Below are 27947 nucleotides of genomic sequence, written 5' to 3' on the forward strand. Positions count from 1 at the left end.
GAAATCTTAAGATGTTAGATCATTCTTTCCCAGGCTTTCCCAAATACTCTCATCCAAAAGAGCCTCAAGGGCATAAGTCCCTTGTTTCAGTTTAGCTCTTTATAGTAAGTAATTGGTATTGGTCTGTTGCACTCATAGAAATTGTTTTCAGAAATCCTGTGCAGAGTCTTCTAGAGAGAACACAAAATACATAGGTTTACGTGAGAATTTCCAGCTGTTTACGAAGCCTATCCCATCTTGTTGCAGGCAGTTATGTCATAGATCTTGTTATATTTATGAAATCTCACAGTCTTAATAGTGAAACTGTTCCTTTGCCTTTACTGTTGTTATGTAAATGACAAGAAAATCCTAATTTTCTAATTCTCAGAATCCTTTTTTAATTTTCAGTTTGAATTTATACTCGTTAGTTTGTCAGCACTGCTGCTAGGCTGAAATAGGTCTCCTCTTTCTCAGATGTTTGTCATGTTGGTACTTGCAGAAAAGAGTTGTGCTAGTTTTGGATTTGTTAACCTAAGTAACTTGAGCTGTTTTGGCTTCCTTTTTCAAGAGAGAAACGTCTTTCCTCTTATCTTTGCATCTGGATGTATTTATATTTTTTAACATGGAGAAATCACATAGAATGCTGTAGGTCAGAGCTGCCAAGGTGTTGTTAATATTTCTGCCTTTACATGGGGTTGTTCCCCATCTCTTGTACTTGGAGAGCAGCAACTGAAGCTACAAGGAAGCAAATTCAACAAATGGAAGACAGTTGCTTGCAGTTAATCTGTGGAACTAGTTGTGACAGTGTGTTGTTAATGTTAAATGATTTAACACGGTTTAAGAAGTAGTGGAACAAATTAGTGGGAGGAAAATCAATTAATACCTGTGCTCAGGAAGTTTCGGAACTAATTTATGCTCTACAGTCTGTGAAAGTATTAATAAAATGCTGTTATATGCAACATTTTTCCTTTTGTTTCTCTTACAAGAATGTGTGTTCATGGGAAGGCTGTGCTCACCTTTTCTTATGTTTTAATCCACATTCTGTTGAAATGAATCTGGAGACAGGACGTTGGGCTGGGCACACTACTGGTCAGACTTAACACAGTGACCTCATTTTATCACTGTCGGGAAATTTATCATCTGTTGATTTTAGAATTGTGTATGCTTTCTTTCATCTGTCTTATGTTGGCAGCATATACTCGTTTTGCTTTGTTGCATTAAATCCAATAATTAACATACTTGACTTGTCAAAGTAGTTTTAACAAGCTTTCTGAGGAGTTCACTGTCTTCTGTGGATGTATAAAGTACTGCTGCATGCCTCCTAGTTCTGCCTTTGCAAATTGCAGCTGTGGCATTCTCATAAGTGTATTTTCAAGTTGTACCATCCTCACCTCATTTATAGTTGACAGACCAAAAGTAATACTGTAAATTCAGTCCGAAGCCAATATGGTGTCTCTGTAAATATGAAGATATTGATAGACTGCCACCAATCAGTGTACTTCAGAGGTAAAGTTCTGTAATACTGTGTTGTATTTCGTGTTTCCTGAACACGATAAAATACCTGTGAAAGTGGATTTTAAGTAGAGTTGCATCTGATCCACAGAAAAAATGAAAGCATTTTGGACTCTATATGAAACAAAGCACAGGAAGCTGTTTCAGAAACTGTCATCTCAAATCCCATTCCATTATTACACAGAATGAATAAACTTTGACAAATGTACTTAGGCCTGCTGCACCTTGTGGTCTCATGTGCAGCAGCTTGGCTGTACTGTTAATATTAGGGCAGTAAGGACAATGCGGTTGAGGTTCTGCTCCTTTTAATTTACCTGAGCGTGAGAGGGCCTAGCATCAAGTGGGCTGCCAAATCTTTACAGCTGGGAGCGGGGAAATAAAATGAACAGGTGCTGTCAAATTTTAACAGTACTTGATTTTAATATTTCACAAATACTTTCAGTTTAAGTGTCTAGCAAAAAAAGAAAAAAGGTTTCTTAATTTTTTTCTTGTTCTACATACCATAAATTAAGAATCAGTTCTGTATGGCTTGCCTTTGAAGAGAGCAATAAAAATTTGGAATCTTATACCTGCAGCTTGTAATTTGTGAATGTGTTTTCCCTTTTTTCTGCTCTGATTCTAGGAGTATTTGTCACCTTCTTTTGAGGCTCAGTGTCTCTGACTCACACTTTCTCTTCAGACCTGGGCCTCCCTGTCTCCTGCTGTCAAAGACTTTACAGAGCTCTTTCACCTGCTTGGCTCATGGAAGGGATGGACCCAGAGTTAAGAAGGCAGCTCTCCTGGTTGCCCCCACCATCGCTGTTGCTGCTTGGCTCTGATTGCTCCAGCCAGGAGAGCAGCTTCTTCTCCATTTATTCAGTGCTAATTGGCCAAGAGGCTGAGGACAGCTGTAGCCTTTCTGTGCACTGCAGAACTGCAGAGGCTTCACTAGTTAGCAGTTTTTTGCCCCTGTGAGCCACATTCATAACATGGTGTAGCCACATGCACCTCCTAAGATGCCAGTTCTCCACCTGTCACCTATAGACAACGTAAATAATTTCTCATGTGCACGTGTTAGTCACGTTCTCAAACCTGGGTGTGAAGATTACACAACGTACTGTTGCTTGCATAAGATTGGCCATAGGTGTCCTGAGTGGTAGTTTTTGCTTTATTTAGATATAAATAAAGCTGTTACTTCAGACAACTGTGCAAAATGAGTCTTTTGTCTACAGTTGATGTCCTTAAGTGAAGGAACTAAAAAGACTGACACTTGGGACTGACTTGCATATTATCCTTTGCCTTTTATTTTAACTTGAGAGTTATAATTTTGATTTGATGTATTTTAAATTTTTCGAATGTTCTCAGACTCGGTAACCTTTATTTTTCATTCTCCCTGCACATTCACAGCAGAGAGCTAATTACCTGTTCTTTAAGCGACTGGCACGATTGAAGTGATCCATGGAGAAGTGATGTATAACAGGAAGACTGCTGCTGCCAGGTGGAGCAGGAATGAGGTGATAGGTAGTGCAGAAAGTGGTGATGTTCAGTTCTGCTGTGAGCAAGTGGTGAACTATCTGCTTCTCTTCCCTGTCATTGCTCTAAGGTTTTATCTCACTGCCACTCACGAGTTCTCCCTTACGCACTTCTGCTATCCTGTATTCTGCCCGAGCTTTTTTTCGCCGCTTCTTCAGTTGTGCCCAGCACAATCTTTAGAGTTTTACTCTGTGCTGGATATTGTCATGCTTGGTTTGTAAATACTTGTTTGGTTTTACTCTTTTCCACGTTACCTGTCTAGGGAACAACTCCTTCACAAATTGTTTTAACTGGGATTTTTTTTTTACAGTATATGGTGACTTTCAGCTTTTTAATAAAGGCAGTTTTAAATGTGTGCACCTTTCTGCATATCCAGGGTAGATGTCATACTCTTTCAATGATTATGTGTTCCATTCTTTGGGTCAAATACTGGAAAAAGTCCAGTCTTCCATGTAGTGGACCTTTTCTTCAATTAAGGAGTGTTTTTGTTAACTGCAGTTCTCACCAGTGTGTTTTCTGACAATGTAAAGATCATCTGTGCTCAGGCCAGTGAGTCCTTCCCTGAGTAGCCTTATGCCCTGGGTCACATAATGGTGGTTTTGCAGTCTCAGTCTGCTTGCATTTTGGAAACTAATTGATGAAGGTCTTTCTGAGATTTGTTGCAGTAACATGTACTTGAAATTAATGATGTCTGCCACTGTGAACAATGATGGAATTGGTTCTTCTCCAAATAAAGGCCTGAGTCATTACAGCTTCAGTTGAAGAGTCAGCTGCTTTACTTACCAAACACCTCACCTTTTGTGGAGTAAATCCAGTTGAATACAGTACATCCATCAAGAGGAGACATGTATCAATAGATGTTTGAAATTCATGTTGTTGACTTCTGTCATTTCATTTTAAATGCAAACCCTACAGTAATGTTAGGAGATCTTCAAAGGTATTTGACGAACAAATGACATAAGCACACTGGTTTATGAGTGGTAGTAATAGCTTGTGGACTTCCTGACATTAAATGCCAAACTGTGCATCTGTTCTTTTGGAATACTTTGTCCTATTTCCAATCTCTGATGATGGAGCTCACATTTCTGTGGGTTTATGAAATGCTTTGCAGTAGTTAGATTATCACTCAGAGAATTTGAATTTTCTCCCCAGTTCTGAGAGACAAGTGTTTTTGGTGCTCAGGATGCTGAAAGTCAGTGTAGATACAATGCACCGTAAATGCCAAAGTAAACCTTGGGTTTCTGTACAGTAGAATTCTACTTGCCTTGTGCATATTTGTATATTTTTTTTAAATCTACAAATAGCTAATAATCAGCTTCTAAAAATACCTGTTTGCCATGCAGCTTGGGACTGGCAAATATACTAAAAACAATACAAGCAGTAAACTGCGTATAAGCTCCAGTAAGTAATTTTATTTTTTTGGAGAACCTTGGCTGGTTCAGAGAATTGGATATATGTTAGGATAAATTTATGAAAAAAACCCTGTAGTTGACTGTTGTCTGAGGTTTAAGTTTTTGTCTCCTAGTATTTTTTTTTTTTTTTTAAGTTAGATTTATCTACTGAAGAGTTAAATGTAACTGACCGTGGAAGAGCACTCAAAGACAAGGAATTCTGTATATAGTTTGAACTGGTGGCTTCTTGACCACAGGTACTGGAATATTATGCATTAAGTTGTCCAGGTTAAGTCCAACACAAAGGGGACATTGTACCTTATGCAGCTGGACATGATAGAAAAGAGAATTTGCAAATAATTCTTGGAAAAAATAGTGGTGTGGTGGAGTTGATTAGAAATTACAATACAGGCTAAATTTATTAGCATTCAGCCAAAGTGGATAGTGAGATGGCCTCTAATTCCTCAGGGCTTTTCTGTAATGAATTGCATTCCTCTTTGTCCACTTACATACATATGTGTGTGTGCATATGTATGTATATATGTAATTAATCACAAAATCCACCTTGTCTTCACAGCGTTATACTGTGCTTGTGAGTTGGGAAATTTTAGGTAGAATTGAGTTCCCTGTGTATAACTAAGAGCTCAGCCTTTGTTGTTCATCTTCACTTCTACTATAAATCGTTGTGGTGACTTCTGGCCGAGAGGTGAGGAAGTTGTCTCTGCAATCAGATATTTAAGGCACATGCTGAGTATTGGCCACTGTAATTAAAATCTTTGCTTTAATTTAGAGAAAATCCCGAATTTTAGTCTTTCATATCCTAGATGAATGGTCATACTGAATGTTTGTAATTTTTTGGGGGGAGTGAGGAGCGAAAAGGAATTTGAGATTTTTTTTTTTTCTATACATATGTTTTTGTATGTTGGCCTTTTTAATCTATTGCCAGTAGAATTCTGAGCTGCTGTGGTTACTAAGAGCGGTATCCTTTAGAACAGCCTTTGCTTTCTTACTTAATAGCATCTCTAGAAGCACACGGATACGTGGAGAAGCAATGTGAATGTTGATACACGCATGTTTTTTCACTTAGTCTTGGTCAATATCCGTCTCTTTATCAGCAGATCAGGTAGGGTTGGGGAAACATGTTCCAGAAGGAGGTCTTGTATCCAAGTTCAGCTGAAAGTTAATGAAAGCAGTGTCAGTTGACAGCCAGTACGGCTAGTTACCCCACAGTTAGTGAATTCTTTGGGATGTGTTGCCTGTGAAGATGCAGTACAAAGCTAACAACACCATTCTTCTCAGAGGACTGTGTTGGCAAGTTCCTGAGAAATACTTGAGTGTATTGTCATCACCCTGGAATCTGTGTGAGCGCTCCCCCCACACTCGCTATCGCTGTGTTGTACAGGCAGGCCTTATTTCTTTCCTTGAATGTGGCTCACCAGCCTTGCTGTTCAGTAGTGGTACTGCTGGTTAGTTGTGTGACTGCATCGGGAGGATTGTATTCCTCTCATTTCCTCACTGTAATTGTCCTTGCTTCGGAATACCACGTGAAAGTGGGGAAGCTTTGGGATAAGGCTGGGAATTTGCATGTGTTAACTATGAAGGGCTTCAGCTCTTAATGGGAATTACTGTGGTGCTTTTCAAGGGCACTGGGCATAAAGTTCTTGCCCAAAATATTTTTGTATGTAAGCTATTTTTCATGCACATTTGATTATATTCCGGTGTTGCTGGCTTTAGGGTTGAATGGGTTTCCCATTGTCTAAGCATAATTAATCAGCCAGCAGAGGAGTGTATATGAGTGGCTGTGGAAAAGGTACATTGTGTGATACCCTTGTTTGAGATTGCAGTGATAAGATAGAAGACGTTTGTGGGGAGCCGTTCTTAGTATGATAGCTGTGTCAATTTGAAAGGTGCCAGCATTCTGAGAATCCTGGAAATAACATTCCAGTATTTGAAAATGTTCCTTCCCTTTACAGAATTTTTGTCCTTTGTGTCTTACAGTACGTGTTACCAAATTAGTATCTCCTGTGATGCTGAAAATTTCATACTTCCTACCTATTAACATTCTTCATAGACAGCTTCATCTCTATCTGTTTTAAAAGAAATCTTCTTTTCCTTGTGTTTTCATACATAAGTATGAAAATATTTCATACTTATTTCATACCAGTAATATTTATTTCTGAAAGTTGAACCACCTCTGCACCTAAGAACACCTCTTCAGGCCCCAAATCCTTTTGGGCCTGAAATTCTAACTGTGCAATTTTAACAGCATTTGGTGGAGTTTTTTAATAGTTGTTGCTCCCCCGTATTACTTTGCATTTAGAAAACAGCACTGACAAATTCTGTTCGATTTGAAGCCAAATATTTTCACGTGTGTTACATCAGAATCTTGGTAGAAAATTTCTTCTGCATATGTGTGTTTTTTATATTTTTAACACTATTATTACTTTTTTTTTTTTTTTTTTTTCCTCCAGGCTGCTTTATTCATTTCTTTCTTTTCTGCTTTTGTTCATGGTAGCTGATAGTTACTGTTGCATTTCCCAAGACTTGACCACCAGATCAGTTTTTTTGCATGAATAACAGCTGAAATCTTAACTTTTTTTTCCTTAAGCAAAGCAGGCAGTTACTAATGCTGTCTGGTTTTCATTGATTTTTTTTCCCCCTCCTCCTCCCTCTGCTATGTAGATTTAATTGTATTTCCAACATTTTATTTATACAGTGAAACTAGTAACACAGACATCTAATTTAGTTGAAATAATAATGTAAAATATTACTAAAGTCTATACAGGAAAATTTATCCTCTTGGATACGACCGATGTAAGATTTTTCAGAAAGAATAAGTTAGTCTATCAGAGATAACTGTCTCTTATTAAATGTTAAATGTTTGGAAGAATCGTGCCCGTGCCCCTCAGTTGTGCTGTGCTATTTGGTATAGTTAAGAATTGCTAGCACACAATCAGATGGAGTAGTTTAAAAGTTTGTGTAGTAAAATAATCAATTAGCTTTAGAGCAATTGCTAAATTAAGGTGCTAAATCTTACTCAAAAGATAGTTATTATGGAAACTATATTATTATGGTAATTATATTTAAAAACCTGCCTATATGCTGATAAAAATCAGTCATTTGAATTGCCCACAGAAAATCTAGTGCCTGCTTAAATAAAATTGAGAATCCACGCATCAGTAAAAAAAAGTAGAATGCAGGGTTTGGAACGATGAAATTCCATACAATACTTGTCATATCTCTTGGGTTTCCAGATCGTGAAATGTTTTCCAAGGACAGAGTAGAGAACATTCTGTTCAGTGGTTGTTGAAAATCTGTTTTAATTTCCTGTGCAGTGTGTGTGTACATTCATACATACATATATTTATATATTTGCAAGAGTTTTTGTAAATACAGTGGAATGAAATGGTTTTGGATCTTGAAGTTTATCCTGAACATCAACTCCAGTCAGTAATTTTTCATTAAAATGCACTTTTATTATGGACAGTGTCAGCTGCAAACCAGCAAGCTTCCTGTGTTTCTGTAAGAAGCCTTCATTATGGAGTTTATGCTGGTGACAGGAAGGACTCAGAATCTTAGCATTAGTACCAAGTGTTGTTGATTCAGTGATGGCACCTTTGTGTTTTTGTTTTTCTCCACCCCCTGCTAAAATGTCACTCTTCTGCATTTGTCATTTGAATGTATGCTTGCTTGTTTGTAAGCTTCTCTGCAATTCTGTGCTTTTAATGAATTATTGTCCCCCACTTCTGATAAATGGTGATAAATGGCTTCAGGAAGAACTCTCTCGATTACTCCTGTCTGCTTTCTCCCTCAGACTGTAGAGCTGTTTTGGTGATGTTATTTCCTGCACTAGGTTTTTAAATTGCTGTTTTAAAATTGTACTGTTTGTTTCTAATGGTGATAGTGTGCTGCTTTCACTCCAATGTTTTTTCTTGTTTGTGACGTTCGTCTTTCAAATAGTTTGTGTTAATTTTGACTTTATATTCAGCAGCCCTGACCTTAGTTCTGCTGCTTTGCTTCTTCAGCTTTCTCTTCTACTTCTATATAAAACTGACAACAAGTATTTTTTTTCTCTCAAATGATAGTTTACCATTGAAAAGCCACTGCAGCAGTGGTTCCATTGAGTTATGCTAACATGTAACTGCTTGTTCTTCTTTCTTGCTTGCAGTGTTTATTCTCATGTACAATTTTGTGGAGCAATAGTCAGGGGAAAATGAATTGGCTAAAGCTGATGATACATCTGTAGAAAAACCGTGCATGGGGAGGATCAGTTTCCACTGCTGTAAACTGCTTACTGTCCCTGAAATGATAAGGACTTGAAATGATCTTAGTATTGTTAGTAGATCAGAGTTGACATTCAAATATATTATAGATATTTTTGCAAAAAACAATCAAAATTACCAGAGACCTCAGTAAGTATTTTTTTCTCCTTGAAGCCTAGACTGATTTGGGCATGAGCATGTTTGTGCCCGGCGTGCTGAGCTTAAAAGCCATGCAGAGGTTGTTATATAATACAGCCTGCATTTGAAATACAAGGAGAGAGCTCACTTGTGTTAGGATGAGAGAGAAACTTTATTTATAACACAATATGAGCTTCTCAGTGAGTATATAAAGAAGTCCTGAAAGCTCTGTTGGGAGTTGATACTAAGCAAGTAAGGGAGGCTAAGAAAGAGTATTGTGCTATCCATATGGAAAAAGAGAGCCTTACTGAAGGATATGTTGAATTAATGTAGGTTACCTTTCATCAAATATGAATTGTATGCTTTTCTTTGTAGATGTATATGAAATGTTCTTTTAAGTCATCTGTAGCCCAGGAGTTGGTGTTTATCTAGCCAGTTGCTGATAGGAGAAAAAGCAGTTGTAAAGAATTGGGGCCTTTTTTCTCTTTGCTTGTGCTAAAGTAGCCTTGATCAGACTTGTGTTGCTGCTGAGCAGGAGCTAGAGCCAAATCAAGAGGCTCTTAGGATGATATCTATCATCATTGTTTGAAAATAACATGCATTTCAGTCAGTTGTGGCATGGAGGAAGGAATGGAAGAGCAGGCGTTGAAAGCATCTGCTTTTGATGCTGAAGGGGGGAGAATGGGCCTGGGATGTACATGGACTTCTGCTTTCCTGGTCTGCAGGTGTCCCTTGGACTGGCTGGTCAGAGAGATTGTATAATTATCACTTCAGTATCCAGCACTATCTATATAATTATTTTCTTTTCTGGAAGAGTAAAATATCCCTTAGGAGTTAGTTAACATTTTATTTCTATGTTTAGTGTTCCATTTGTGAAGAGTGTGCTGGTGTCTCCTGTTTTGTTTTTTTTTTTTTCCACCTGAAATTTCCTTCTTGCTTGCAGTTCTTGTTAGCTGCATGCAAAGCCAATATGTTCAGATCATTCAGAATACATTTAGAAAGAAGAAGCAACTGACTTGTTTTTTTAATGCACATTTACAACAGTGTTTTGTACTTTAATGTGTTCTTTAAGGCTCTAGGAACATCTCAGGGTTTGAATCTGGCATTTTACACTGTTGTCTGCTTTTTCTTGAACAGTTAATTTAGTTTTCGGCTTTCTGTGGTTCTGTCTTTGTCTTTTTCTATTTTGAGTAAAAATCTTCTGCGTCAGTGCATTCTTGCATTTTCATACCATTAATATATTGAAAAATTAAAAATAAGTAGCTATGTTTAGCCATATACTCCTGCTGCTTTTGTCTTGGTCAGTGATGCTTGCAAGAGTGAGAAAGAATGTACGTACAATGGCCTGGGTTGAAAAGGACCTCAAAAAGATCACGTAGTTCCAACCCCCTGCTATGTGCAGGGTCACCAACCAGCAGACCAGGCTGCCCAGAGCCACATCCAGCCTGGCCTTGAATGCCTCCAGGGATGGGGCATCCACAGCCTCCTTGGGCAACTTGTTCCAGTGCCTCACCACCTCTGTGTGAAAAACTTCCTCCTAAGACATTGTTTTCTTTATAAGCTGTTCAGAAAAGCTGTGCTAAGTTTTTTCCCTTAAAAAATGTTCAATAGTGTTTGAATACAAATTATTACAACCAAAAGTAGTAAAATTTTTTGTTGTTGTTGTTTTGTAATAGATGAAACAGAGATAACATTCCCTACCTTCTCCTTTATGAAGTAGAACTGTAAGATGTTATCAGTGACTCCTGTGTATCATACCTCAAATTCTGGTCTTATCTGTTGGATTGTTTTTTTTTTTTCTTACAGAATACTCCCAAATCTAGAGGCTTTTCTTCATGAAAAGGAATCATGTTCTTAATAGTCAAAGTAGGCATTTGCTTTATTGAGTTATTTTTTTGTTCAGTGGGGGAAAAAAACAGTACTCTGCAGAAATGTAATGAAAAGATCTCACAAAAGAGGGAAAAAGTGAATCCAGTTCCTTCCCCTTTGAAGTAATAAGTAGTGAGCATACAGGGATTTGGTAGTGGTGTGGTTTTTTTGGTGGTGGGATTTTTTTTGTTTTTTGTAAAGTGCTGAGAATTTTTTCTCTCCTAAACAATAGGAATGTTATGCAAGCATTTTCCCAGTTGATAAATACGTAGAAGTATGTGTTGTATCTAAATTGTATTTAATCTTGCCCTAGGAAATGATTGTTGAATTTGTGGAATCAGAATTTCCACAGTAATGGGCTCTGATGTCATAAAAGTTGTTTCATAACCATCTTGTTAGAAGTGTTGGCCATGTGTGTGGCTTAGGTTTGCTTTTAATCAGGCAGCTGGCATATCGTGTGGGCATTATTGTTTATATGTATCTATATATAAATATAGATATATTATATTATATAAATTATATTATATAAATATATATATATATATATATATATTTTTCCATCTCAAACCATAGCTTCTTTTCCTGAAGCCATTCCTGAATTTGTTTCCTGCTTCTGCTCAGACAGCCATACTGCAAAGCAGCTGCAGGTGATGATTTTGCCATGTTCTTAAATTCTTCAGGTTTCCCTTTTCTCTTCACGCAGCCTTGAACAAATGGAAGGAAGCATACGATGCTGTGTAGCAATCTTCCTTATAATTTCACAGTCTTTCTCTCTCTTGTTAGTTTGTCAAAACTAGTGGTCTTCAAGGCTGGTTTCATTGAGTATGCTTATTTCCTCCACATTGTATTGATTTATAACAATACTTAGGAATCTGGGTTCTGTTTTTATTTATCTTATTTACAACTTCTGCAGGATTCTCAGTGTACCAGAATGATTTAAATTCGTTGCACAAGTGGTGTCGTAGCTGACCTTTATAGTTCAGAGCCACTGAAATGAGATCTTTAGATTACTCATTCAAAGAAGCCATATGTGGATGCATATAGTTGTGACCTCCCCATTTGAAAATGCTTTAATCTCTTGCTGAATCTGTTAATTCAGCTAACAAATAATTTATTATCTGTGCTGGTAGATACTTGTTATTTCTAAAAGTGATTTCAGGTGGGTTTGATCAGCAAGAAGGTTTCTCAGCCAGGACTGAAACTGAGTAAATCCATTTGTATGGTGACTCCTCTTGGCTCAGGTGTTCCACCAGGGATGGAGAGCAAAGGGTGCTCTTGCTTTTGGTTTTTTGTTTCATTTGGTGAGAATGTGCTAGAAGAAAGTTGAAAATTCATATGAAATAACCAGCCCCAATATGAGTGCACTTAAGTGTAGTTGTTTTCCTGGCAATGTTGCTTGTCGGTTAGAGATCAGCTGAGGCTGTGTGCTTGATGGCATAGCTAGATTGCTCCAGCAGTTAACTGTTACTTCAAGAGGAAGTTCTGTTTCGTAGCTTTGGTGTTCTGTGCCTTTCCTTCTGCTGACAGCAGGGTCAGTAAGATGCTTGAGCTGTATTTTCAGAGCATGTTTTAAGACAGGACAAACCTGCCTCGCTGAGGGCTGGGCAGAGTTCTGTGAAAGGCACGGACACAGCTTTTGGTATCCCTACTTTATATAATGTTTCAGAAGCTTCTCGTGCATCTTCTAATGTGCGTTTATTTGAGAAGGGGCAGGGAGAGTGTTAAGGGTCCCTGGATGCCTAGTTGTTAAAGTGAATGTGTTTATAATTTCCTTGAAGATGCTGTATGGAAAAATCCTGTTATATTTGTTCACAAAGTTAAATTCCCCTAAAATACCAGTAGTTAAAGAAATAAACTCTCTCCAAATTCTTCTCCAATAAATCTTGTACATTGACAGTTGTGGTAGTGGCTTCTTTATGCTCTGTGCAGTGACTGAATTATAAAGACAAAACGTTTGTTTCAGAAAATGTCAAAGTGTGAGTATTCTCTTCAGCGACTACCGCAGCTATGGCCTATCGTCAGAAAATGGAAGTCCTATCTACAAATTGTAATTGTGACAGTAGCGTTAGAGGCAGCAGCAATAATTGTGTTAGATTTGCACAAATCCAGAGATAAGACCAAAAAGTGGGGAGAGAAATTGAGGCACAAAACCCCGAAGATTAAATATAACTGCAATTGCAGATGGTTCAGTGGATAAACCTGAATGCTGAGAATTGACTCAAACATGTAATAATTTTAAGAAATTCAATTCAAGCTTGTATGCCTTGGTTTGGATTCTAGGGATAATTTTCTTTAGACTGAGAGTTGGCTGACTTCAGTAGGTATTTTTAGTGGTGGGAGTAAAATTAAAGGATCAGTACCTCTGATGAATCGTCAACAAAATCAGTCTTTTTAGATCACTTTGGTAAGGCAGAATTTGCAGCATTAATGAAAAATATGAACCGGTGTTTTCTTAACTATTTGACAGTATTTCCTTTTCATGCTGTTGGAATTTGTCATTTTGAGTATTAATACAAGTTTTTAATGAAGTAAATCACAGATATGGTCGGAATGATTTACTAGTTGGACTACTGCAGGGATATTTGGCGTGCTGCCTCTGTCTTCCTGCTGTCCCCCAGTTACTTACAGTTTTAATAAGATGACTTAAGTTGCCATTTCATGTTAAATATTAAAGTCTCTTGATTGTGGTAGTATATTAAAATCAAGCAGTTCATCACGGCAGCTGCACTGGAAGTATGTTTAAGCCATGAGTTGGTGGAAAGTTGGGATTAGCCAACTGGAGTTGGAATTCACTGGAATTCTGACAAGTTTTTGAGAGCTTTGAAGGTTGTCGGTGCAAAGGACCTTCACTCACTTCATCCCACCCATTTCAGTTTGTTCAGCTACTTCACCTTAATGGCTAGCATGTTCAAAATCAAGAAACTGATGGGAAGTTCAAGAAGTTGAAAGAATTTATCTTTTCCCAACCTGTCAGTGGGGTCATGAGGTAAGAGTAGGAGAGGTCAAAGATCATGACTGTTGTGATGAATAGAAGATAATAGTTTTATAAAAGTCTATCTTTGCTGGGCAGAACATATTTTGTGAGTGCTGCTTAGAAATTTGTAGGACCACTTCTCAAAATTCTTTTCTGTTGGATTCAGGGTTTCTAACTTCAGTGATACTTAGTCTGAAGTGACTATGTAGTAAATGGAAGGTAGTAAACAGTGCGTTTTACGACATGACAGCGGTATGTGAAGAGTCAGGTCTTTGAAAACGCATGCTAGACTACGTGAATTGTCCAAGAAAACACGTAGAGGTGCTGTGTTGTTCAGTTTAGCAAAAACTCGTTAAATGCTTAGGATGATGAAAAGTGATTCCTTTAGGAATAAAAGTCAAAAGCAATGAGAATAAAATGACTGATTATTTTATTTTCAATGACTTTCAGGGTATGGAAATTCATGTTTGGGAGAGCAAACGTTTCTGAAGTTGACAGATCTTCAGTTACTTGTTTGCTGTTGGTGCGCATTAGAAGATTTGAATTTCTGAAACTGCTCTGTCTTAAATGCTACATCTTATGTTTGATAAACAATGCTAACTGCAAGTTATTTAGATGATGGGCTTCTTCCATTGGAGAGCAACAAGATGCGTTATTGCTCAGAAAATGTACTATTTGCTTTAGTTAAATACAAGATTTTGACAACCTTTTATTTCTTTTTCTCAGGCTGTTCGCTGCTATGAATCGCTAATTTTGAAAGCTGAAGGAAAGGTCGAGTCTGATTTCTTTTGTCAGTTAGGTCACTTCAACCTCTTATTGGAAGATTATCCAAAAGGTAAGGTGGTTTGTTTATTTACTTATCTATTTATTAGCATTTCCAATATTGGCTGATACAATAGAATACAAAACATTTGGGTAATTCACTGTTTTCATGGCTTGTACTATATTTCAAAGCCTGTAGCATAGTAAGACTGATGAAAAACACAGTTGTATTTTAACTTACTAGCCATTTCTAAATTGAATTCTAATTGGGGAAAGAAAAAAAAAAAAAAGCACAATACACTTCTGGTTCAGATATGAATATGAAGTTTATTTAGTTTATATAGTAGTGCCACACTGCTTGTTTCATTTTTCTGGTCTACTACGTGACCATATAGAGTTGAACCTGTGCCTTGAAAGGGTTCTTAATTGAAATGGGAAACTCGGAAACTTCAGAAGCTAACAGTTTCAAGAGGCACAGTTGTGTAGAATGAGTGCCTTAGACGGGGTTTGTGCTTTCGTGTTTGTTTCAAATTGTCTCAGTAGATCATACAAGGCTGAAAAATGCTAATTGAAGAGAAAAAGATGGCATTTAATGTGTGTTTCATGTTCTGTTTTAAATACTGAGTGGGAGTATGGAACTGTGATTTTATTTGGGGTAGGTGTTGGTTTCTTAGGTCTATTTCATCAGGCTTTCCAATTATTAAAAAGTGTTTGGTTTTTTTAAGCCATTATTTCAGCCAGTGCTCATAGAAATTTATAAACGCTCTTCATTGCATGGAGGTCAGTAGGCTGCTTTTATGGTCGTGCTGATGATTGCAGAGTATAACCTGCTGTGTTGCTGACTGAGATATAAGGGCAAGATCTTCAGGTTGTGCTATTGTGTGTTCATTCCAGGCTGCATATCAGCTCAATGTCTGATCGCTGCCAACCTTCCAGTGATTGTGGAGAGTATAGAAGTGCATTGCATAATAAAGTGTGAATAAGTTTTATTTCATTCTGTTACTCTTAATTATTAACATACTAACTGCAATTATGGTTAATTTTGTAAATGCTTGGGATCTGAGAAGTACAGGCAATTCAGACATGTTTAGATTGTACCGATATGTATAACATCCATTTTTAAAGTCCTGAGAAGTTCCAGAAGCATGAAATGCTGAAGCAGGGTGGTCTTCAGAACTGCAAGGTGTCTAGGATGGAATTAGCCTTGGATAAAGTTGTGGAGAAGATGATGAAGGATGTAATTGCTTAAAAGCAGCATGACTAATGTTGTTCTGCTCATGAAGAAGTGAAATTACTTCTGACAGGTTCTTGGCAATACCAGGCAAAGTATTCCCAAGTAGGCCAACAGTCACATACAGGAAGAACAGAACTCAGCCAACTGGTGAAGGGCTCTCCAGCACTCACTGCTGGGAAGCAGCTTAGATCCCTGAGATGCTCTCCCTTCAGTGCTGGCCTTTATATGAGCCCAGAGTGGCTCTACCCTGGATCCACCCCTTCTGGTCAGATGGGGAGCACCATGTGCACACAATGGCATGTGTTTTCCTGGGCCAGTCACAATCCCTTCACCAGTTGTCCAGTCATCAGTTCAAGCCCTGACCTAACAGGTCCTGACAAACGTATATATATTTTTCCCTTGGATGCCTATTCGTTTCATTAACTACCTTCAAATGTATGCACTTGTGCATATAGTGAAGGAGGGTATGTCTTTATTAAAAGCATAGCATCCTTTGTGTAAAAACATTGGCAGTGTAGTTTGCACAAAGTAGATCAAAATTGTTAATTGATTGCAAAAGTAGAAAACGTGCTCAAGATGAAGCAGTTCTGGGTTGATAGAGGTCTGTTGAAAGCTTCACGTTGTTTTCTTCTGATTTGATCTCTCACAAATATTTTGACAAATGTGGATCATTCAGTTAGATACAGCTCTCTGTGTGTTACTGTTTTTAAATTGCCAGCTATTTTGTAGCAACAAAGACCATCAATGGCTTCTGGGTAGGAGTTAGGACTTGTGAGATTCATGGCAGATTATTGCAGGTTGTTACAGGAGGCAAAGACTGTCCTGTTAACATTGTATAGAGAATATCAGTTAGGGACAGACAAACTTTGAATGTGGAATAAGTTGGTGGCAAATGTCTTGCTGAAGTCTGGGTAAATCTAGCATGTGTTTTTATTTCATTAATAGAAAACCCATCAAACCTGTTCTTTGAAAGTGCATTATGTTTTGGGTCATTTGTATCCACTGAAGTTCAGATTTAATATTCATTTTCAGTAAAAATAATAATACTAATCTTCAACAAAAGCTGTGAGTTTACATCAGATATTACTGGATGACATCCTTCTTCTCTTTATTATATCTGAGGTCAGACTGCAACTTGTAGTCATGCCAAAATGCAGTGTATTTGAATTGCTGTTGTTAACGAAGAGGTTTTATTTGCAGCCATTGCAATTGAGTTGTCCTGTTGATTTTACTCAGCTGTTGTTAGGAGAAGGTGCTATAGGCAAGAAGGTGTCAACTGTTAGCAGATTTTGAAATACTGTGAGCTACTAGCTTGGGTTTCCAGACAGTGACAAGTAGGGCAGATTGATTCAGCTTAGCATATATGTTACACGGTGGTTTGTGTGTCTGGCTTTTGTTTTTCTGGTCATTGCTGGGGAGAACTGGCTTCAGGTGTATCTGAAACAAGAACATTAATTCCTCCAAGTGAGAACTTGTTCTTATTTACTTAATATTAAGGTGATGTCTTCACTACCCAATAGGAAATTATTCACCAGTGCTTTGATCGTTTCAGAGGCTTCCATTGTTCCCTGGCTGTGTCTTAAGTGACATCACCCATCTGCTTGTTGCTTCTCTCTGTGTTCTGCTGGCACAGTTCAATTTGCAGCTGTGTAGGGAACTGATCCAACTAAAAATAATCTAGCAGAAAAAAACGATGCGCTTGCCCCACAGTGTGGAAACTCAGCCTCAGGTTTTGCCTAAGGAGGCTAATGAGTGATGATGTAGGCTTCTGGACACAGCAGTATTGTGCATCCAACTAAGACTGTCATATTTTTTTTGCTGCTTCATTCCTTGAGAGAGCTGGAATTTTACCAAAAGTAGGGTGTTTCTGGTCTTAGAGGAAACTGATGCTGCATTAGTAGTTGGAGATGATTCCTTAAGGAATGGTTTCCATAAGGAGTAGAGTGTGAATGGTCATTTTAGAGGTTTTAATTCCAGTTGAAGGCTCTTTGAGTTCATGGACTCTGAAATCATCAATGTTTTCCTTGAGGTTCCTTATTTTATGGAAAGTTCATTATATTGGCAGTGTTCCTGCCTATCACATGGAGGACAGCTATCACTTGCACACGTGGAGCACGCTTTTAGCATCAGCCATGAGATAATAGGGAAAAATGTGCAATTACTCACATCATTGTTAGAAAAACACAGTAAATAATGCACTGCAATAATTGGTAGTGCTGCACTCAAGGGTGATCACGTTTTTGATGTGCTATGCCAGTGTAGTTTGAATAATTGTTTATAGATACGGACTGCATTGTCAGAAGTACTAATAAGGAATATTCTAAGTAATTTTTATGACAATATTAATTAGTTCAAGAGCATTTTAATCAGCATGTAAAATACTTCCTACTAATTTATTAATAATAAACAGACTAAACCTGGAATTTAAACACTCCAACCATTCTTATGTATAGTTGTTGTAAGAATGATCCCCAGCTTCGACAATGTGCCTGCATTTGTTTGTTCTTAGAGTTAAAGCTTTATAGGGAATTTGTATCTTGTTAATGTGTGAGACTTCCAGAACTTTTAAGAAACCATTTCATTGTGCTGTACTCTGAGGTAATTGAATGGTAAGCGTGATTGTATGAGCATAAGAGAGCAGTTCCTGGCATAGGTGGAATGGTGCGGGTTGCTTCTGGGTTGGCTTTTGTTGAATCCCAGAAGAACTAGGAAGCAGATTAAGTAGGATAGAATCTGACTGAACTGAGAAGGAAGTGTCAGTGTTTCAGTAAGTGAGTGTGTGTTTACAGTTTTTTTTTCTTTTGCTGTTTGTAATTATTAATAATAGTCTGAAAACAGGTTACCTCTATTTAAAGCTGTTTATTTCATCTTCAGGATGCTGTTGTTAAATTTCAGGCAGTTTAAACTGCCACATGGAATTCCTGTAGAAAGTAGTAGGAATGTTCTCTGAAGCTTTTGAAATACAGTGCTCTTTATAAATAGTTTCTTGTTTTGTGTGTGTTTTGTTAGTGGTAGAAGATGCATATTACAGGATATAACTGGGCCATGTTTTTTGACTGAAAAATTTTCATTTTGGACAGTGTTTGAAATAACAGTTGCTAAAAACCATTTTGTGGAATAAGTTCTTTGAAGGGTTCTGAGCTTCATGTGGTTCCACTGTGTTCTTTCATTGATACCATATTTTAAGAGCTTTTGTAGAGTAAATATGCTTAACTAGAACTAGGTAATTATCTAAAAGATTTCTGTAATAGCAAACTCCTTGTCATGATTAACTTGTGTCTTTAAAGTTTAGTAGTTCTTAGTTTCTTGTGCAGCAAACAGTTGGATATGTTCATAGTATAGTGGCATCCCACCAGTTTGGTGCAGCATTATATTTCCAGCTGCGAATGTTTATTTGTCAGTAACATTACTTTGAGGACTACTTGGTATTTTGTCTTTTGTAAATGTATTGCATTTGTGCGTCTGTATTCATTTTGTGTTAAAAGGAAGACATGCTGTAAACTTCTTTGATCGTGCGTGTTTTGGTACTTTCAGCAAAAATCTCTGAAGGAAGCAGAACAGTGTCTTCCCTGAGGCCTTGGAACAAAAGACCTGAGTTGCATTTCTCTGCTCGAACTTCCATATTTTCTTTCTTTTTCTTTCTTTTTTAAATTTAATAATTGTCTCAACCTTAAAATTTCCTCAGCTTTTGATGTTTTCAATTCTGTAGCCTAGCAGTGTACTTCCTAAATTAAAATGCTGTCGTGGATAAATCTTTGTACAGTGTAATCAGCTGTTTCCATAATCTACAAATATGTCCCACGTGTTTAATGAACATTATTTTTTTTCCTGGAAATGCTGTCAGATTTGAAGTAATGCCTGTACCCTATGTTTGTTTGTGCAGTTCTTCACCTAATTTTCTATCTTATTTTCACACCAAATAACCAAATTGTTTAAAAATTACTACTTCCACCAAAAAATATTTAAGAAAAGGGCTGCTGTTCATAGACAAATATAGATCCTTGGATTGTAGTTTTACCAGTGGATGGGGTTAGCACAAAGGTCAGACACCAAATTAAGGTAGTATGTTTACCATTCAAAGCAGTGAGATAATAAGTGAAATGATACAGCAAGAATGAAACAGAACAAGGCAGTGCACCTAACCATTGCTATGGGGGTAGTGATAGATTAAGAAAGATACGTCACCAATTGCCTTCATACTTTATCACAATCCAGATTTGTATTTGGTAGAGAGCCAGCCCTGGTTGCAGCGAGGATTTGGAGAGCCTTTCCTGGCAGTTGGGGTCCCATGCAGTGCGTTCACTCATAGGTGAGCTCTCCAACTTTGCTACAAAAGGGTCCAGTTTTTATATTGTTGAATAAACAAGTTTACGTGACAATTAGGTGGAAACATCTGTTTTCATTCTTCCTTTTGGATTCCACCTCAAGCCTGGCCAGGGCTCAAGGGGGAACCAAGGAAGTTTGTAGGCCTTGACACTCTGCTTCTAAACAAGGAAAGGTTAATGTGTTCTCGTAAGTCTTTATCTGAACTACATCTCTTGCTAATGAGATGTTTTGTCCAAGGTACATATTTGGCTAATGATCATACATATTTTGCTAATGATCGGATACTGATGATACATAATGCTGGGTTGTGAGATTCATCTAGAGGTCAACCTTTTTTCCAGGCTTACTGTTCAGGCCTTAGTTATATTATAGAGTGACTTGGACTGGAAAGGACCTCAAGGATTATCAGATGCCACCTCCTGTGCCACAAGCAGGATTGACAGCCACTGGATCAAGTACTGGATCAGATTGCCCTGGGCTGTATCCAGCCTGGCCTTGAACATTTCCAGAGATCAGGCATCTACAACCTCTCTGGGCAGCCTGTTCTGGCACATCATCACTATCTCAGCAAAAAAACCTTCCCCCTGACATCTAATCTAAATCTTCCCTCCTTTAGTATCGAACCAATCCCCCTTGTCCTATCACTGTCTATCCATATAAAAAGTTGATTTCCCTCTGGTTTGTAATCTGCCTTCAAATTTTGGAAGGCCATAATGAGGTCTCCCTGCAGACTTCTCTACAGACTGAACAAGCCTGATTCCTTCAACCTATCTTAATAGGAGAGCTACTCTCTGATAATTTTCATGGCCTTCTGGTGCACCCCCTCCAAAAGCTCCACGCCTTTCCTTCATTGGAGGCCCCAGACCTGAGTGGAACACTCCAAATGGGGCCTCCTGAGGACAGAGTAGAGGACAGTCACCCCCCTCACTCTGCTAGCCAGTCTTTTGATGCAGCCCAGGATGCCTTTGGCCTTCCGGGCTGTAAGCGCATGCTGACTAATAAGTTTTTCATCAACCAGGACCCTATGTTCTTCTCAGTAGGGCTACTCTCAGGGTGTTCTTCCAGTCTGTATACATATGTGGAATTACGCTGACCCAAGTGCAAAACATTGTACTTGTTTTGTTGAACCTCATTTGGTTCACATGCACCCTCCTTTTCAGTTTATCCCTTTGCATGGCATCCCTTCCTTCTACAGGATCAGCTGTACCACTCAGTTTTGTGTCATCAGCAAACTTACTGAAAGTGCACTCAATCCCATCACTTGTGTTAATAACTGATGAAATTATTAAAGAGTATCGATCTCAAGATGAACACCTGGGGGACACCGCTTGTCACTGGCCTCCACCTGGACAGAGTCATTGACCACAGCCCTCTGGCTGTGACCTTCCAAGCAATTCGTTATCCATCAAATAGTCTACTCTTGAAGTCTTCATCTCTCCAATTTAGAGATAAGGGTGTGGTGGGGAACCATGTCAAAGGCTTTGCTGAAGTCCAGGTAGATGACGTAAGTTGCCTTCCCTTTGTTCACCAATGTTGTCACTCCATCACAGAAGGCCACTGGATTGGTTGGGCATGTCCTTCTCTTGGTGAAGCCATGCTGGCTGTCCTGGATCAGTTGCTCATCCCTCATGTGCATTGACATATCTTCCAGGAGGATCTGTTCCATGATCTTCCCAGGCACAGAGGTGAGGCTCACCTGCCTGTAGTTCCCTGCCTCTTCCTTTTCTTTCTTTCTTTATCACTTGGGTGTGATGTTTCCCTTTTTTAGTCACCAGGCTCTTCGCCTGACAGCCATGACTTCTCAAATGTGATGAACAGCAGCTTCAGCAGCCACATCAGCCAGCTCCCTTAGTGCCCTCAGGTGCATGTCATCCAGCCCCATAGACATGTACATGTTCAATCTAAGAAGGCTTAGCTTTTTGAAGTTTAGCCTTTAGCAAATATCTGTGCTGGTCACAATAGCCTTGCATGGTGCCACTAGATGGTGTCAGTATCTAGTTTGATGTAACCTTACTTTAGCACTAAAATATTAAAAACTGTTCTGTTTGCATCATCTTCAAAGGCCTCTTAATTTCGAGGTATCATGAGGCATATCTGTTAGAGTAGACCATGGGAGAGGCATTCTTCTGTGACTGTATGATTTGTGATTGAATGTGCTAAAAATGGCTAGTAGAGGGATGTCTTCCAGGCAGTTTTTTGCTTCCCATTTTCACCTTACTTGTTTGTTCAGGTTACACATTTGGAGCCTGGGTATGTAGAGAGATTGGCTATCACAATGCTGAGATAATTATGTAATTTGTGAAGTTGTACAATTTTCTCATGCAATTAAGTAGATTAAAAAATCCTGAAACCACATGCACTGTAATTATGTAAAATCTATTTTGTATTCATTCTCAGTGTGAAATCTAGGAATCTAAAATAAGCATGAGTAAGAAAATAGAATCATCCTTGTCACGATTGTGAGATGTCCCTTGACCTTCATCCGTTGTACAAGAGAAAGCAAAGTCTGTGGGGAAAAAAATTGCATCTTTCTGTTGGTATGTGTAGATATTGCAGGGTGGATGGTTCGAGGTGGCTGTAAAAATCTTTTAACGAGATGCAGGCAATATAATGTAACTGTGTGAACTCACGGAAGGCAAGCTTTGCACTGGGTGGCGGAGGTTTGAAAAAGAAATTCTGAAGCCAGCTTTGATTCTGGCGCGGGAGATAAGGTTACTTACTGTCCAATATCTTTAATTCTTTGGGTATAAAGGCAGTGTTCTTTTCAGAGCTATTTTAGGCAAACACAGTTTTATTCTTGTAAAGCAATATAGATTATTTTCATCTGAAAAGCTGTTTATACCTTTAGGGCAAACAAAACCCATTATTCAGGGTAGGATCACAGAATCACAGAATGGCCAGGGTTGGAAGGGACCTCCAGGATCATGACTCTCCAACCCCCTGCCTCATGCAGGGCTACCAACCTCCCCATTTAACACCAGACCAGGCTGCCCAGGGCCCCATCCAATCTGGCCTTGAACACCTCCAGGGACGGGGCATCCACCACCTCTCTGGGCAGCCTGTGCCGGCACCTCACCACTCTCTCTGTAAAGAACTTCCCCCTGACATCCAAATGCTGTCTGCCACTCAGTTAGCTATAAGGTTTACCAGAATCTGAGCATAAGGATAATTTTTTAGGCAACTATCATAAAATTGCTGGTTTTGGAGAGTGATATTGTCCGGAAGAGCGCGAGTTAGAATTGATTTGGTAAGTAATGAAATGCTGGGTGGAAGGACCAAAATAGGTATCCAAGAACCCCTTTTATAGTAACTATTGAGTTGCTTGTCCTGTATTGTTTGAGATGTTGAATACAGTTGATTTCAGCTTTTTGCTTGTAAGAGAATTTTCTGTGGGTGACAAGGTCATGTTATGAATGTGGTTGAGAATGAAGAAAAGGGTTTGGCACACTGGGAAAAAGACAAGTTTCTATATGTTTGGCCTCTAGCAGTTCCACAGGTATAATTTCAGTAGTGAGCTTTCAGATTTGATAAGCTCATAATCAGAAGTTTGTCTGCAAAATTCTTCTTTGCTTAAGAGTGATTTCAGGGTACTCATTATGATATTCTGTAGTCCTAGGTTACTTTAAATGGATTTTTAAGGCTAATTTCAAGCGGCATGTGGATGCTTAGATGCATAATTTAACTTTCTCTGTTTCAGTAAATATTGATTCCTTTCAACTTTTTTCTCTGTATTTGTAGTTTCTTATTACTCCTGAAAATGATACTACTTGCAAAACCGATTTTATGTACAGATTTCTGATATTTTAATTTCTAATTTGTCTTTCATGTTATCCGCATGTTTGAAATGAGGATTGCCTCTCTTTTTAGAAGCGTGTAGATGATCTGGCTTACTCTCTCTGGAAGCCTTTAGAATATGGGCTAATCTAAAAAAGGATATTTTAACTGAGAATTTCAAAAACTTCATGAAAATTCTTCATGTAATTCTAAAAATGGGAGTTTACAGCAGAGTGGAAAGGAAGAGTGGTTCACAGAATTTTTTTCTGACAAAAATCAGCTTGCCTTGAATGATCAGTCTTGAATGAAAAACAATTGAGCAAATGTCAATTCAATGTTATTTTCTAAATGCTACTAATATGACTCGTGACATAAGTTAGTATCTACTTGCTTTCTAAAAATCCAAGGTACTCCATACTACAGTTGGAATCGTAGTACTGATGAAGAATAGACTGCGTCTCAGAAGGGGATTTACTCCAAATTCTTATTCAGATTCACTCTTGTCTTTTTATTCCTTCTTCATTTAGACTAAGTTTTATAGCTCGGTGGATTTGCACTCATCACGTACTGTTCAAAGCTTATTTTAAGGGGAAGTTGTTCATAGTTCCATAATATGGTTTTTAGATGTTGAAAATTTGGTTTCTATTTGTTCTATTGAGTCTAGACTCAGTGTAATGTCTGCACATCACTGATTGAGCACTGGGAGTGGAAAGTGTGATGGGCTTCAAGGTGATGTTTTACTGCTGTAGAACCAGCAGGTAGTTTCAGCTTTATTTCATAATTTGGTTCTAAGCCTCCATTTATATGGAAGATTCTTGTTAGGAGTGTGCTCGATTAGGGATGGTTCATATAGGTTCTGGGGGAAAAAACAACACAGTTGAATCCTTTCCAGTTTTTCTGTCTGTTCATCTGTTCTTAGCAGCAAAGCTTGTGTGTCCGTGCAGTAGTTGTTTAATGTAGCTGTAAACAGAGCTGAAATAAACTTTGACAGGCAACTAAGTTGAGCACTTGTTCAATTCTGAAATTGTGCTTGGATAACAGTTCCTAGTTGTCTAACTTACTTGAGGAGAAAAGGGGCATTTAGCTCCTCTTAGCAATGTAGGGGATCCCTCTGGGGTTTATTGTTGTTAGCATTTTCAGCACGATACTGAGAATTCTCTTATTTCATTTTCAAGAAGCTAAGTGCGGTAGCTGGTAGCAGCTCAATGCTGTCACCCCAGAAGGAAAGGATGGTAGCTTCCTAGGTATGACCAGCAATTAATAATGGATCAGAAACAGTTATGAACTGAGAGAGAGGAGGAACTATCACACAACAGTTCCTGAGCTGGAACTGACCCATGAGGATGATCAAGCTCAGTTCCTGGCTCCGCACCGAACCACCCAAAATCAAACCCTGTGTCTGAGAACACTGTCCAGGTGCTCCTTGAACTCTGACACTGGTGGCCGTGCCCATGCCCTGTGCAGCCCATTCCATGCCCACCGCCCACCGGTGCAAACCCTTTTCCTACTGCCCAGCTGCCCTCCCCTGATCCAGCTTTAAGGATGAATCCCTAGAACAGCTTACTGAAGCCAGAAATAGGATTGGGTACTACAGGCACTTCAGAGGAGGACTGTCTTGTGTTCTTTTATTCTTTATAAGAATAATGTGATTTTTAGAATGAATGTCTTGCCTCCTAAATATGTGTATACAAAATATGCTTCAGTAGGCCATGCTTTCCACGTACCTGCTTTTAATTATAGCATGAGGTAGGAACATTAAAACAGTCATTTCAACTGTTACGGTGGGAAGTTGCTGAATTTTACTGAAGTGTGGAATAGATAGTAAAGAAAATAATTTGCAAACATCAGGACTAAGGATAACTGGTACGGTATCATGGTGCAAGGATTTTATTTGTTTATTTTAAATCCAGGATCTTTTCTCCACGTTAATTGGAGGAGCTGGTATTTCTTTGGGCAAGTTGGCTTACAGCAGTGGCTTTAGTGGATTCTTGTGCCTCCTGTGCCGCCTACTCTCTGACGTGTGCTTTGTCTGGTCTTGATGCAGCTAATTATGTCTTTCTGTCATGATGTTATTAGTGAATCTGGAAAGAGTGTTTGGGGCAGGAGCTTATTTTCTGTTATGTGAGCATATAGTGCACAACTCAGTTACAGAATGGGACTGAAATGCTTACTCTCGACATTCATAAGCTTACAGTTAGACTGCAGTTATGTACTGAAGTTTGTACTGATTGGTGGAAGGGAATTGTATTTTTATGTTTTGAAAAGCTTAGTCTGGGGGGGTAGGTCATTAGAAATTTCTGTTCAGCTGAGCTGTGTATAAATATCTATACTTTAATGTGTTGATAATCTGAGGATGACAAGTATCCTTCTGTTTTCTTTTCTGTACTGGGCATCTAAAAGAATCTGCAGTTGGCATTGCAGGTGGTTCCAGCAGTGAGAGGCACAGCATAAGCAAAGTTCACCACATAGGTGCATGAGAAGCGTAGTTTTGAGGAACAATATTGATCAGCACTCAGGAAGACTGGCGAAACATCTGAAAGGTCTGAGTGTTTTGGTAGTGAGCTTGATGGGGAAAAAAAACCTGCTAAACCAAAAGAAAAAGATACTTGCTTTACACTTCAGTGTTTTGTTGAGGAAAATAAATCAGTGAATTTATCCCTGCTCCACGTAGAGAGGTGTATCAGCTACCATTGATGATTAGCATGCTAATTTAGCGTGTTTATTTCTACTGACAAGCAGAATTTTGTAAATGCAATCCAAAGGTATTTAAGGCTATAGTAATGAAGAAAGAGTGGAGACCACTAGGCTGCAGGATGTAATCAAAAGAGATGGAAGATGACTGGGTGTATCCTAAGCTGAGTATTTAAGAAGAGGAAGCTCTGCATGCCCTGTCATTTAATCCATTTTGTTCTTATTTTGCTTAAGCCTGTATACTTTTGTTAAGTTATGGAAATGAGTGAGTAGGACAGGCATTGAAGGATGATATAATGTTGGTACGTAATTTGTCTGTGGTACTTGCAGGAAATAAATCTATGCATAAAGAACATATTATTCTTGCTGTCTTAATCTGCTCAGTGCTGGGAGTTTTTCAAAGCAGAGGTTGTCTTCTTTTGTTATTTGGAAAATGCACGCTGTGTAGAAACTGTTCTCAAATCTTAAGATTTGTTGAAAAATTGAAGTCTTGGTGTTACTGCAGTGAATCATTATTTAAAACAGTACAGTTCTGATGGCGCCTATTGTAACGTTCTTAGAACATAAGGCCTGTTTGCATTGCAGTCTGATGTTGCTGTATGCCTGTTAGCCAAAGGGCAAGTTGCATCAACAAGTATTTTTAGTCAGAAAAAGAGATGAAGGAATGGTGAATTGAGACGTTCATTGCTAAGTAGTGCTCGTATTCTACAAAACAATGCAATGCTTGTGCTGTTACTCAGCATAGTCTCAGTCTTCTTAGGTGAGTAACATATAAGCCTTTTTTAACTTGCTTTTGTTTCTCCAGTTAGTGAATGAAAGGACCTGTGAAAATGCTTTCTCTTTGTATGTCCCTTCACGCCAGTTCTTTAAAAATTACAGTACATCAGGGAGAATGGCAAATGAGCTACGAGATTAAATTTGTAAATCTTATAGCAGCATTGTCCAGGAAGAAAGTTCCAAAATTTAAAATGATTCCTATGGTTGTAGTTTTTCCTTAAAATGCTGCTTGATTTACATTTGTATGATTAATAATAAATATAATTTTTAGTTGACATCTCATAAAATTAATATCGTAAGGAATGCGTTACCCACAACAGGGCACTTATTGTGGCAGTGTTACTTTTATTAAGCCATTTGTCATTTTAATGTTGTGTTCTGACTCTTAAGATTTTCTGTCTTACTCAAGAAACAAACAAACAGCAAAACAAATTCAATACTGTTTTTTTCTTTCTTACAGCATTATCTGCATACCAGAGGTACTACAGTTTACAATCTGACTACTGGAAGGTCTGTATATGCAGCTTCTAAAATTTATTTATTTTGCTTAAATATATTGCTGTAATGATTGAATTTCTAAAATAGATACATTTCAGTACGTTTGGAGTATCTGCCTGCTGTTTCTTTGTGGTGTATTAATTGAGCCTAAATGGACATATTCACCTGTTTGTGCAATTTATCATAAGTCTAAGTGGAAATATCTTTACACTGTTTATTGAAAGGAGAGATGGGGTAATTAGCCACCG

At 38.3% G+C, this 27947-nt stretch overlaps 1 protein-coding gene across 16 annotated transcripts in view; it reads left to right on the top strand.

The window, feature by feature from the left end:
* The window catches only part of KDM6A (lysine demethylase 6A), a 148608-nt gene that overhangs the window by 18035 nt on the left and 102626 nt on the right, over nucleotides 1-27947 (top strand). For all 16 annotated transcript variants that reach the window (XM_052674216.1, XM_052674222.1, XM_052674221.1 and 13 more), the window contains exons 3-4: nucleotides 14364-14472; nucleotides 27662-27711. In XM_052674216.1, coding sequence (XP_052530176.1) covers nucleotides 14364-14472; nucleotides 27662-27711 — 159 coding nt within the window. The remainder of the gene's footprint in view (nucleotides 1-14363; nucleotides 14473-27661; nucleotides 27712-27947) is intronic.

The sequence above is a fragment of the Tympanuchus pallidicinctus genome, unplaced genomic scaffold, assembly GCF_026119805.1.
Source record: "Tympanuchus pallidicinctus isolate F22 unplaced genomic scaffold, pur_lepc_1.0 scaffold14, whole genome shotgun sequence".
In the NCBI taxonomy this organism is placed as follows: domain Eukaryota; kingdom Metazoa; phylum Chordata; class Aves; order Galliformes; family Phasianidae; genus Tympanuchus; species Tympanuchus pallidicinctus.